Source organism: Heterodontus francisci, chromosome 19 (genome assembly GCF_036365525.1).
Source record: "Heterodontus francisci isolate sHetFra1 chromosome 19, sHetFra1.hap1, whole genome shotgun sequence".
Classification (NCBI taxonomy): domain Eukaryota; kingdom Metazoa; phylum Chordata; class Chondrichthyes; order Heterodontiformes; family Heterodontidae; genus Heterodontus; species Heterodontus francisci.
Window position 1 is genome coordinate 1,471,122 of NC_090389.1, and position 14,278 is coordinate 1,485,399.

A 14,278-nucleotide genomic window follows, 5' to 3' on the forward strand; every position below is an offset into this window, starting at 1 on the left:
CTGCCAAGTCTGTTTCCACCTTAGAAGGGAGCATAAACCACCACTATTATTAAATCTTACAGTAATAGTGTGGATATGCAGTCGGCAGCTCAGCTCAGAGTCAAATATGTCACCAAGGTTGCCAACGGTCTGGTTCAGCTTCAGCAGCTTTCCAGCTTCAGTCAGTTACCAGGGATGAAGTTGGTGGTTAGGAAACAGTGTTTGGTGCATTTGGTCTTCCCAATATTTGGTTGCAGGATGTTTCTACTGATCCGTTACTGGATGTCGGACCAGCAGCCCGACATTCCACAGACAGTGGAGGGTTTGAGAAAAGTGATGAGGTACAGCTGGATGCCGTCAGAAAGGAGAAACAAGGTGCACAAAAGATTGGGAGAGACCGATAGTACTGGCGTAAGAAATAGTAAACTGTTAGATGGGGTCAGACAAAGAGGGAATGCAATAGGTGATTTAAATAAAAAAGGTTGGTGAGCCGTAAGAGCACATGGGGATATGATGTCACGGTGACATCATAGTAGTAAATATTCCTGGATACGACGTATTCAGATAAGATAGGGAAGAAAAGAAAAGAGGTGGGTGGCAGCATAGATTAAGGAGAATATTACAGTGCTGGAGAGAGAGGATATCCTGGAGGGGTCCAGGGCAGAATCTATTTGATTGGAGTTGAGGAACAATTGAGGTACACTATGGCATATATTTTATAGACCACTCACCAGTGGAAAAGATATAGAGGAGCAGATTTGCAAAGAAATTACAGAGAGGTGAAAAACTATAGAGCAGTGATAATGGGGGACTAAGAGCGCAAAGGACAGACAGGAGAAAGAATGTGGAGCACTGTTGGGGTACCTACACCCCAAGGACTGCAGCGGTTCAAGAAGGCAGCTCACCACCATCTTCTCAAGGGCAATTCGGGATGGGCCATAAGTGCTGGCCTAGCCAGCAACACCCACATCCCCCGAATGAATAAAAAAAGACTTCTATCCTGGCAGCTTTCCAATTAACCCTCCCTTCTCCCAATCAGAGATTAGTCATGTTTTAAAGGATGCCTTTCTTAACCAACCAAGGAGCATTTTCCGATGGTTGCTAACCTTTTGGATTTACATAAGTGTTAACTACTTTATCTCAATGCTTTTACATTCTGGGGTTCATATCTCATTAGACAAATCTACATTTTGTTCTCACAGAAGCTCTTTTTACTGTCTGCTCTCAAGGTCTCACCCTTTTACTGCAAGTAAGCATCTTAAACTTGATGTAATCTCCCAGAATCTCTCTACCTTGACATATTGTTTATATTGTGCTCTATTTCCTAAGTTTTCCCACTTCGTAGTACAAAGAAGGTTCAAATGAAGCTAAATGCTAGTTCATGATAATATCTCAGTTGTTAGTTTATAATAGCTAGATTTTAACAATAATCATTCTGCTTAGTAACCTTTTAGTAATCTAATAATCTTACATTACTGAGACTGCCTATTTCCATCTTTGTAACATTGCTCAACTTCACCTCTGCCTCGGCTGATCTGCTACAAAAGCCCTCATCCAAGCCTTTGTTACCTCTTGACTATTCCAATGCGCTTCAGACTGGCTTCCATCTTCCACCCTTCTTAAACCTAGACTTATCTAAACCCTGCCACCCATATCTTAACTCGCACCAAGTCCCATTCACCCACCCACCCTGTGCTCGCTGACCTATCTTGGCTCCTGTTTGAGCAATGCCTCTATTTTAAAATTCTCCTCCTTGTTTTGAAACCCCTCACTGACCTCACCCCTCTGTAGCCTCTTGCAGCCCCAATCCTCCGAGGTATCTGCATTCCTGCAGATGTGGCCTCTTGTGCAACCCCGATTTTAATGGCTCCATCAGTGGCAGCCATGCCTTTAGATGACTAGGCCCTAAACTCTGGAATTCCCTCTCTAGCTCGCTCATCTCCTTTTAAGATGCTTCTTAAAATCTACCTGTTTGACCAAACTTTTGTCATCAGCCCTCATATGCCCTTATGTTGCTCGGTATCGATTTTGTTTGATAGACACTCTTGTGAAGCGCCTTAGGATATTTTATGATATAAGAAGTGGTCCAGTGGAAATGACCACTTTCAGGCAAAGATTGAATAGTTGTAATTAATTTGTAGATTTGTCTTTCCTTTACAGCCTTACTTCACCCTGGAGACAAGTTGACAATAGAACCAGAGCTAAGTTTGAAATTAAGGCACCCCGGGACTAGCGTGTTATCTGATGATGATGTGGAGCAGTGGCTTTCCACCAGGTAAAGAGCGAAGCCAGGCCGTACTTCTATGGGTCACTTCAAGAAACTTGTGCAGACTTGGGTTGCACCTGTTGAGGTGCTGATCTTGGAAGGTTGATGTGATGGTACACAAGGAGTTTCCTTTGGGAAGGGGAAAAATTTAGGTGGAAGCACAATCTCCCAGCCATTTACAAAAGCTGTTGCTAGAGGTGTACAAGATAACTCAATTGTTTAACTAGTAGCCAGGAATGGTGCAAGAGACACTGAGGATAGTTGGGCATGTGGTGGACATTATCTCATGAAAATGTCCAAGAATATAGCAGCAGCACAGACAAAAACTATTTGGCCCATTACCATAGTGGTTATATTACTGGACTAGTAATTCAGAGGCCTGGACTAATTATCTGGAGGTGTGAGTTCAGTTAATTAAATAAATCTGAAATAAAGCAAGGGAGTAGAAGTCATGCTTGAGCTACACAAAGCCCTGGAGAGCTGTGAGCAGTTCTGGGCAGCACACATGAGTATTTACCTTGGAGGGAGGGCAGTGTAGATTTACCAGAATGATACTTGGATACCAAGGGTTAAATTTCGAGGAGGGATTATACAAACAAGATTGTGTTCCCTGGTGTTTAAGAAAATTAAGAGGTGATTTGACTGAAGTTTTCAAGATATTTAGGGATACTGACAGGGTAGGTAGAGAGAAACTATTTCCATGGTTGGGGAATCTAGCATGAGGTGGCATAGTCTTAAAATTTAGAGCCAAACCCCTCAGGAGTGAAATTAGGAAGCACTTTTATTCACAAGGGGTGGTAGATGTTAGAGCTCTCCTCCACAAAAGGGTACGGTATTGTGGTAATGTTATTGGGATAGTAAGCCGGAGGCCTGGAGTAATGACCGGAGGCATGAGTTCAGATCCCACCATGACAGCTGGCGGAATTTAAATTCAATTAATAAATCTAGAATAAATAGTATCAGTACTGGTCACTGCGAAACTAGGATTTTTGTAAAAACCCATCTGGTGCATTAATTTTCTTTAGGAAAGGAAATCTGCCATCCCTACCCAAACTGGCCGACAAGCGACTCCAAGCACACAGCAATGTGGTTGATCCTTATCTGCCCTCTGTAATGGCCGCGCAAGCCACGCAGTTGTACCAAACAGCTACAAATAAGAACAAAACTAGGCAGATCACTCCGCTTTGACCAAGGCATCCAATTCAACAAAGGCACACGCAGTTGACCTTGTAAAGTCCTCCTCACTAACATCTGGGGATGTGTGCGAAAATTGGGAGAGCTGTCCCACGGATTAGTCAAGCAACAGCCTGATGTGTTCATACACACAGAATCATACAACCATACCTTTCAGCAAACCTCCCAGACTCCTCCATCACTATCTGTGGGTATGTCCTGTCCCACCGGCAGTACAGACCTGAGGATTGGGAGCAGTTTAGAATTCAGCAAAGGAGGACCAAGGGATTGATTAAGAAGGGGAAAATAGAGAACGATAGCAAGCTTGCGGGGAACATAAAAACTGACTGTAAAAGTTTCTATAGATATGTGAAGAGAAAAGACTGGTGAAGACAAATATAGGTCCCTTACAGTCAGAAACAGGAGAATTTATTATGGGGAATAAAGAAATGACTGACCAACTAAATGAATACTTTGGTTCTGTCTTCACAAAGGAGGACACAAATATCATACCAGAAATGTTGGGGAACACAGGGCTTAGTGTGAGAGAGGAACTGAAATAAATCAATATTAGTAGAGAAACTCTGTTGGGGAAATTGATGGGATTGAAGGCTGATAAATCCCCAGGGCCTGATGGTGTGCATCCCAGAGTACTTAAGGAAGTGGCCCTAGAAATAGTGGATGCATTGGTGGTCATCTTCCAAGATTCTATAGACTCTGGAAGAGTTCCTACAGATTGGAGGGTAGCTAATGTAACCCCACTACTTAAAAAGAGAGGGAGAGACAAAGCAGGGAATTATCGACCAGTCAGCCTGACGTCAGTAGTGGGGAAAATTCTAGAGTCCATTATCAAAGATTTTATAGCAGAGCACTTGAAGAACAGTGGTAGAATCAGGCAGAGTCAGCATGGATTTATGAAAGGGAAATTATGCTTGACAAATCTACTAGAATTCTTCGAGGATGTAACTAGTCGGAGCCAGTGGATGTGGTTTATTTGGACTTCAGAAGGCTTTCGACAAAGTCCCACATAAAAGATTAGCGTGTAAAATTAAAGCGCATGGGATTGGGGGTAGTGTATTGCGATGGACAGAAAATTGTTTGGCGGAAAGGAAACAAAGAATATGGATAAATGGGTCTTTTTCCGAACGGCAGGCAGTGACTAGTGGGGTACCGCAGGGATCGGTGCTAGGACCCCAACTATTCACAATATATATTAATGATTTAGATGAGGGAACTATATGTAATATCTCCAAATTTGCTGATGACACAAAACTGGGTGGGAGGGTGAGTTGTGAGGAGGATGCAGAGAGGCTTCAGGGTGATTTGGACAAGTTGAGTGAGTGGGTTAATGCATGGCAGATGCAGTATAATGTGGATAAATGTGATGTTACCCACTTTGGTAGCAAAAACGGGAAGGCATTTTTATTATTTGAATGGCTATAAACTGAGAGAGGGGAATATGCAGCGAGACCTGGGTGTTCTCATACACCAGTCACTCAAGGTAAGCTTGCAGGTGCAACAGGCAGTAAAAAAGGCAAATGGAATGTTGGCCTTCATAGCGAGATGATTTGAGTCCGGGAGCAGGGATGTCTTGCTGCAATTATACAGGGCCTTGGTGAGGCCACACCTGGAATATTGTGTGCAGTTTTGGTCTCCTTATCTGAGGAAGGATGTTCTTGCTATTGAGGGAGTGCAGCGAAGGTTTACCAGACTGATTCCTGGGATGGTGGGACTGACATATGCGGAGAGATTGAGTCGGTTAGGATTATATTTGCTGGAGTTCAGAAGAGTGAGGGGGGATCTCATAAAAACCTCTGAAATTCTAACAGGGCTTGACAGGGTAGATGCAGGAAGGATATTCCCAATGGTGGGGAGTCCAGAACCAGGGGTCATAGTCGAAGGATATTGGGTAAACCTTTCAAGACTGAGATGAGGAGAAATTTTGTCACCCAGAGAGTGGTGAGCCTGTGGAATTCGCTACCACAGAAAGCAGTTGAGGCCAAAACATTGTATGTTTTCAAGAAGGAGTTAGTTATAGCTCTTGGGTCTAAAGGGATCAAAGGATATGGGGCGAAAGTGGGAACAGGCTGCTCAGTTGGATGATCAGCCATGATCATAATGAATGGCAGAGCAGATCGAAGGGCCGAATGGCCTACTCCTCCTATTTTCTGTGTTTCTATGTTTACAGACCTACCAGAGGTAGCGGTGGCTCAGTGGTAGACAGATGAGTAGAAGTGGCTGTGAGAGCCCGCAACATTGGCCTGGTGTCATGGGACTTCATGGGTGCAGTGTCAAACAGGCAGGGAAACTTCTTGCTGATTACCACCTACCGTCCTCCCTCAGTTGATGAATCAGTACTCCTGCACATTGAACGCTACCTGGAAAAAGTAGTGAGAGCAGCAAGGACACAGAAGATACTTTGGGAGGGGGAGTTCTGTGTCCATCAACAGGATTAGCTCAGTAGCACCAGTACTGCCTGAGCTGGCTGACTCCTGAAGAATATATCTGCTGGGCAAAGCCTGTGGCAGGTTGAGGGAAGATCCTACTTGACATCGTCCTCATCAATATACTTGTCACAGGTGCATCTGTCCATGACTGTATTGGTAGGAGTGACCACCATGCAGTCTTTGTGGAGACAGAATCCTGTTTTCAAGATGAGGACACCCTTCACCATGTTGTGTGGCACTACCAGCATGCTATGGGTACTGAAATCATTCCAGTTGTAGTGCAATCGATGTGTGCTCCAGAACTAGTCATGCCCCTAGCCAACCTGTTCCAGTACAGCCACAACACTGGCATCTAACCGACAATGTGCAAAATTTCCAGGTATGTCCTGTCCACAAAAAAGCAGGACAAATCTAATTACCAATTATCACTCCATCAGTCTACAATCAACCATCAACAAAGTGATGGAAGTGTCTTCGACAGTGCTATCAAGCAGCACTTACTCAGCAATAACCTGCTCACTGATGCGCAATTTGTATTCAGCCAGAACAACCCATCTCCAGTCCTCATTACAGCCTTTGTCCAAACATGAACAGAAATGCTGAATTCTAAAGGTGAGTTGAGAATGACTGTACAGAACCTTAGTTAGGCCACACTACCCGAAGGATGTGGAGGCTTTGGAGAGGGTACAGAAGAGGTTTACCAGGATGTTGCCTGGTCTGGAGGGCATTAGCTATGAGGAGAGGTTGGATAAACTCGGATTGTTTTCACTGGAACGATGGAGGTGGAGGGGGCGACATGATAGAGGTTTACAAAGTTATGAGTGGAATGGACAGAGTGGATAGTCAGAAGCTTTTTCCCAGGGTGGAAGAGTCAGTTACTAGGGGACATAGGTTTAAGGTGCGAGGGGCAAAGTTTGGAGGGTATGTGCAAGGCAAGTTCTTTACACAGAGGGTGGTGAGTTCCTGGAACTTGCTGCCGGGGGAGGTGGTGGAAGCAGGTACGATAGCGACGTTTAAGAGGCATCTTGACAAATACAAGAATAGGATGGGAATAGAGGGATATGGTCCCTGGAAGTGCAGAAGGTTTTAGTTTAGACAGGCATCAAGATCGGCGCAGACTTGGAGGGCCGAATGGCCTGTTCCCATGCTGTACTGTTCTTTGTTCTTTGTCATTGACATCAAGCATTTAACCAAGCATGGCTTGGGTTGACAAGTGACAAGTAACATTTGCACCACACAAATGCCAGGTAATGACCAACTCCAATGACACGAAATGGCGGGCGATACCATACTTGAATCCCTCAGAGTGGCAGTTGGTGGGGGGGGGAGGTGTCAGCATTGACCAGATACCTAACTGAACCAGCCATACTGTGGCTACAAAAATAAGTCAGAATCTGGGAACTTTGTGGAGAATGACTCTCCTCCTGACTCCCCAAAGCCTTTCCACCATCAACAAGGTACAAGTCAGTGTGTGATGGAATACTCTCCACTGCCCTGGTGTAAGTCCAATAACACACAATAAGCTGAATACCATCCAGGACAAGGCAACCCACTTCTGGCATTTCAAGTTTTTTCAACCCTCTGCATAAGAAAGAATTTTCTTAACCTTTCCTTACATTTTTTTGATGATATTAAATTCATTCCTTCTAGTTGCCAAATCAATCAAGTAGGAAGGATAAAAATTGGTCTGGGGGGGGGGGGGGGTGGGGTGTTGGCAGTCACACTTGATTTTCAATTCCAGTGACCGTCATTAAACTAAATATCTGGTGCTGCATATAACAAGTAGCCAATTCAATCCCACCCAATTTACACCACTGCCTGAGACAACCTATCGACCTTATTAAAATTGTTCATAATTTTAAGCCCCTCTTAACTTTCTCTGCTCCAATGAACAGAACCCCATTTTATTTAGTCTCTCATTTTGAGGATCATCTCAGGAAGTCTCTCCTGCACCCTTGCCATTGCCTCGACATCATTCCTAAATTAAGGCACCCAAACTGTGCACAGTCAAACTGAAGTTTGACTAATGATTTGCATTACCTGTTTACTTCTGAACTCAGTATGGCTATTTACACACCCAACAGTCCCATCTGCTTTAAAATTTTTGATCAATTCTCCCACTCTGTTCCTGTCTCCCTGCTCCTCTGCTTTAGCATTGAACGTATAATTCATGTAGAGTCATAGAGTCGTACAGCATAGAAACAGGCCCTTCGGTCCACCGCGTCCATGCCGACCATAATGCCTTTCTATACTAATCCCACCTGCCTGCATTAATTCCATATCCCTCTATGCCTTGCTCATTCAAGTACCTGTCCAGATGCCTCTTAAATGTTGCTACTGTTCCTACCTCCACCACCTCCTCAGGCAGCTCATTCCAGATACCCACTATTCTTTGTGTGAAAAATTTACCCCTTTGATCCCCTTTAAACCTCCTCCCTCTCACCTTAAGTCTATGCCCTCTAGTTTTAGTCATCCCTACCATGGGAAACACACTCTGGCTATCTACCCTATCTATGCCTGTCATAATTTTATATACCTCTATCATGTCCCCTCTCAGCCTCCTTCACTCCTGGGAGAACAGACCCAGCCTATCCAATCTCTCTTTATGAATCTTTGTGAATCTTTTCTGCACCCTCTCTAGCTTAATCACATCTTTCCTGTAGTGCAAGCGACCAGAACTACACACAGTATTCCAAATGCGGCCTAACCAACGTTATGTACAACTGTAACATGACGTCCCAACTCTTGTACTCAATGCCTCGGCCGATGAAGGGCAGCATGCCACAGCCTTCTTCACCACCCTGTCTACCTGTTTTGTCACTTTCAGGGAACTATGTACTTGCACCCCAAGGTCTCTCTGCTCAACAACACTCTCCGGGGCTCTGCCATTCACTGTATATGTCCTGCCCTGGTTTAACTTCCCAAAATGCATCACTTCACACTTGTCTGCATTAAATTCCATTTGCCACTCCCTTGCCCACTTTCCCAGTTGATCTATATCCTGTTGTAACCTTAGACAACCTTCTTCACTGTCCACTATACCACCAATTTTGGTGTCATCTACAAACTTACTAATGCCTCTTACATTCACATCCAAGTCATTAATATATATGACAAACAACAGAGGGCCCAGCACCGATCCCTGTGGCACTGGTCACTGGCTTCCAATGTGAAAAACAACCCTCCGCTACCACCCTCTACCTCCTATCACCAAGCCAATTATTCTTATTCTTCATTACTTATGTATTTATTCTTCATTTTAAAATGTTTCATTTGAATCTATCTGCCCAATCTACACACCTGTCTGTAACCTCCTGAAATTGATTACAGTCCTTCAGTTACCCATTTGGGCCTATTTTGTGTTGTCTGAAAATGTTGATACTGCACTGTGGATAAAGAGGAACTGTCATGAAGACTCCACCTGCCAAGAATGAGGCATGTTAATGTCATCATATGAGCATTAATTTTAAACTGTTGCTGGAGTGAAGAAATGACTTGTTTAAAAAGAGATCACCAGACACTTGGCTGGAGGACATTTGAGTAACAAGAGTCAGTGCTGGGAGAGACAAAAGAATTGCTCACTGATTCAATTAACAGAGATTGGGCTGGGCAACTGTGATCCACATCCAGTCAGTGTAAGAGACAGCACTACACCCCTGCCCCTCTCTTTCCCCCCCCCCCCCCCCCCCCCCAACCACTGAGAGCTTTGGATTCTGCAAACCGCAGGAGCAGTTGTTCCCAAATAAGGGGTAGTCACATGACTAACCTGCTGGCCAACTTGGAGTTTTGAATTGTGCTCACAGGACAGTTCGATCAGACTGCAGATGGCAACTGAAGCTGGAACAAGGGGCTCTGACTCCTGGCTGACTCTCTCTCGCTTTCTCACAAGCCTCCGGACCCACTGAAAACACATAAACCTCAAGAGAGAAAAGACTCCGACATCGAAACAAGTTAAAAGCATGCACTGGGCCCCAAATGAACTGCAAGACTTACTGGCAACCAAAGATTCCACATTGAACTCAAAGGACAGTAAATAGAAACCCAGCTATTGCCTCAAACGTTTCCCCTTTATTCTTTCTGCTTTTTCTGTCTCTATCTGCATGTGTGTTTATCACGTTGCGTATTTGTAGCCGTTAACCGAATTAGAGTTTGTAAGATTAATAAACTTCCACCTTTCTTACTTAAATCTAAGAAAACCTGTAATTGCCTTACAATTGGAAAGCGGTGAACAAGAATTCACTGAGGGGGGCTGGGGGAGCTAAAACATGGTGTTTCTAAAATTAAATCCTGTTCTGGTTAGACCAGGCAAAGGATGAGAGGGAACCCCTAGACCCCTATCCCACTGGTCATAACAGGAGACCATTGATGTACTGTACTTGGACTTCCAGAAGGCAGTTGACAAGGTGCCACATAAAATGTTATTGTGCAAAGTAGGAGCTCTTGGTGTAGGGGGTAACATATTCAAATGGATAGAAGATTGGCTAGCTGGCAGAAAACAGAGAGTCTGCATAAATGGATCATTTTCTGATTGGCAGGATGTGACGAGTGGAGTCCCACAGGGGTCTGTGCTGGGGCCTCAACTTTTTACAATTTAAATCAATGATTTAGATGAGGGGAGCGATGGCATGGTAGCTAAATTTGCAGATGTCACAAATTTAGGTAGGAAAGTATGTTGTGAAGAGGACATACTGGTTGCAGACTGATATAGATAGGTTGAGTGAGTGGGCAAAAATGTGGCAGATGGAGTATAATGTGGGAAAATGTGAAGTTGTTCACTTTGGCAGGAAGAATAAAAAAGCAGGGTATTACTGAAATGGAGAATGACTGCAGAATTCTGAGGTGCAGAGGGATCTAGGTGTTCTAGTGCAGGAGTCACAAAAAGTTAGTATTCAGGTACATCACGTAATAAAGAAGGCTAATGGAATGCTATCCTTTATTACGAGAGGAATTGAAAATAAAAGTAAGGATGTTATGCTTCAGTTATGCAGGGCATTGGTGAGATTGCATCTCGAATACTTGTGTGCAGTTTTGGTCTCCTTATTTAAGGAAGGATGTAAATACGTTGGAGGCAGTTCAGAGGAGGTTTACTGGATGAATACCTGGAATGAGCGGGTTGTCTTACAAGGAAAGGTTGGACAGACTGGACTTGTTTTCACTGGAGTTTAGAAGAGTGAGGGGAGACTTGATTGAAGTTTATAAGATCCTGAATGGTCTTGACAAGGCGGATGTGGGGAGGATGTTTCCTCTTGTGGGGGAGTCCAAAACTAGGGGCACTGTTTTTATTTTTTAAAAAAAGGGGTCGTCCTTTTAGGACAGAGATAAGGAGAATTTTTTTCCCCTGAGGGTTGTGTGACTTTGCAACTCTCTGCCTCAGAAGGTGCTGGGGGCAGGGTCATTGAATATTAAGGCAGAGGTCGATATATTCTTGTTAGGCAAGGGAATCAAAGGTTATCAGGGGTAGAATTCGAGACACAAACCGATCAGCCGTGATCTTATTGAATAGCAGAGGAGGCTAGAGGGGCCAAATGGCCTACTTCTGCTCCTAATTCATTTGTTTGTTTATATGTTCATTTCTCAATATCAGTCCAGGTCATTAACATATATCAAAAAGAGCAGTGGTCCGAATACCAACCCCTTGGGTCATCATTGTGTGCTTCTCTTCAGTCTGAATAACGACTGTTGATAACCATTGTCTGTTTTCTGTCTCAGGCAATTTTGTATCCACACAGCCACTGCCCCTTTCATCCCATGGGCTTCAATTTTGCTAACAAATCTATTATATGGCAGTTTACCAAACACTTTATGATATACACAATATTAGAGCTGGCGGACAGCCATAAAGGCGGGGCTAAAGAGTGGCGAGTAGAAGAGACTTAACAGTTGGCAGGAAAAAAGACAGAAGCGTAAGGAGAGAGCCAACTGTGTAACAGCCCCGACAACCAATTTTATCTGCAGCACCTGTGGAAGAGTTTGTCACTCTAGAATTGGCCTTTACCCATTGTCTCTCGAGACAAAGAGGCCAAAGAAGAAGAAGAAGAAGAAACGTTAACTCTGCTCTCTCCACAGATGCTGCCAGACCTGCTGAGTATTTCCAGCATTTCTTGTTTTTATACCCTTTATTTTATGTTGTCTCTCCATGTTCTTCTTACCAAAATCAATCACTTCACATTTCTCTGCATTGAACTTCATCTGCCACCTGTCTGCCCTTTCCACCAACTTGTCTATGTCCTTTTGAAGTTCGACACTATCTTCCTCGCAGTTCACAATGCTTCCAAGTTTCGTATCATCTGCAAACTTTGAAATTGTGCCCTGTACACCAAGGTCTAGGTGTATATCAGGAAAAGCAAGGGTCCCAACACCGATCCCTGGGGAACTCCACTACAAACCTTCCTCCAGCCCGAAAAACATCCATTAACCACTACTCAGCCAATTTCGTATCCATGTTGCTACCGTCCCTTTTATTCCATGAACTATAACCTGGCTCACAAGTCTGTTGTGTGGCATGGTATCAAACGCCTTTTGAAAGTCCATGCACATGACATCAACAGCATTGCCCTCGTGAACCCTCTGTTACCTCCTCAAAAAACTGCAGCAAGTTATTTAAACATGATTTTCCCTTAAGAAATGCATGCTGGCTTTCCTTAATTAACTCGCATTTGTCCATGTGACTTGACTTTGTCCCTAATTATTTTTTTTAGAAATTTTCCCACCATAGAAGTTAAACTGACTGGGCTTATCATACCCGTTTTTGAATAAGGGTGTAACTTTTGCTATTCTTCAATCCTCTGGCACCACCCCGAGTTTAAGGAAGACTGAAAAATTATGGCCAGTGCCTCTGCGATTTCCACCCTCACTTCCCTCCGTATCCTTGGAAGATGAAACAGGAGAAGACACATAACATAAAATGGAATCCAAAAGTCCTCAATAGGCATCTAAATAGAGGATGGGTTGGCCGATTAGCAACCAAAAAGGGATCTATGCATGGAGGCAGAGGGCATAGCTGAGGTATTAAATGAGTACTTTGCATCCGTCTTTACCAAGGAAGAAGGTGCTGCTGAAGTCATAGTGAAAGAGGAGGTAGCTGAGACATCAGTTGGGCTAAAAATTGATTGAGGAGTTATTAGAAAGGCTGGGTGTACTTCAATTTGATAGTTATCAGAACCAGATTGGTTCTGAGGATTCTGAGAAAAGTAAGGAAGAAATTGCATAGGTACTGGTCATAATCTTCCAACCCTCCTTAAATATAGGGGGGGTGCCAGAGAACTGGAGAATTGCACATGCTACACCCTTGTTCAAAAAAGTGTGTAAGGATAAACCCAACAACTACAGGCCAACCATTTAACCTTGCTGGTGGGACAAAATTTAGTCACTTGGCCAAATGTGGATTAATTAAGAAAAGCCAGCACAAATTTGCTCAAGGTTAATCATGTTTAATTGATTGAGATTTTTGTTGAGATAATAAAGAAGATTGATGAGAGTAATTCAGTTGTCGTGGTGTTCATGGACTTCCAAAAGGCATTCAATAAAGTGCCACATAATAGGCTTGCCAACAAAGTTGAAGCCTGTAAAATATAAGGGACAGGGCAGCATGGATACGAAATTGGCTGAGTGACAGGAAACAGAGTAATGATAGAGTCATAGTTATAGAGAGATACAGCACTGAAACAGGCTCTTTGGCCCACTGAGTCTGTGCCGACCATCAACCACCCATTTATACTAATCCTACATTAATCCCATATTCCCTACCACATCCCCTCCTACATTTAATCCCATATTCCCTACCACTCTCCTACCTACACTAGGAGCAATTTACAATGGCCAATTTACCTATCAACCTGCATGTCTTTGGCAGTGGGAGGAAACCGGAGCACCCAGCAGAAACCCACGTGGTCACAGGGCGAACTTGCAAACTCCACACAGGCAGTACCCAGAACCGAACCCGGGTCGCTGGAGCTGTGAGGTTGCGATGCTCGCCACTGCACCGCCCTAATGGTGAATGTTTTTTTTGACTAGGAATAGTATACAGTTGTGTTCCCCAGGGTTAGCACTCGTACCACTGCTTTTCTTAATATTAATTGCAGATGACAAAATTTGAAACTATAGTGAACTGTGAGGAGGGTAGTGATAGATTTCAAAAGGACATAGGCTGGTGGAATAGGTGTACTCTGGCAGGTGAAATTTAATGTAGAGAAGTGAAAAATGATGGAATTTGGAAGAACGAGGAGAGGCAATATAAAATAAATTCTAAAGTGGGTACAGGAACAGAGAAACCTGTGGGTATATGTGCACAAATCATTGTAGGTGGCAGGGCAAGTTGAAGTTAAAAATCACACGCATCCTGTTCTTTTTAAGTGGAGACACAGAGCACAAAAGCAAGGAAGTTATGATGAGCCTTGATAAAAATCTTAATTTA

At 43.7% G+C, this 14,278-nt stretch overlaps 1 protein-coding gene across 2 annotated transcripts in view; it reads left to right on the forward strand.

The window, feature by feature from the left end:
* Positions 1 to 14,278, forward strand: part of si:dkey-197j19.5 (EF-hand calcium-binding domain-containing protein 12) — a 127,168-nt gene that overhangs the window by 62,701 nt on the left and 50,189 nt on the right. For both annotated transcript variants that reach the window (XM_068052287.1, XM_068052288.1), the window contains exon 6: positions 2,140 to 2,254. In XM_068052287.1, the coding sequence (XP_067908388.1) occupies positions 2,140 to 2,254 (115 nt within the window). The remainder of the gene's footprint in view (positions 1 to 2,139; positions 2,255 to 14,278) is intronic.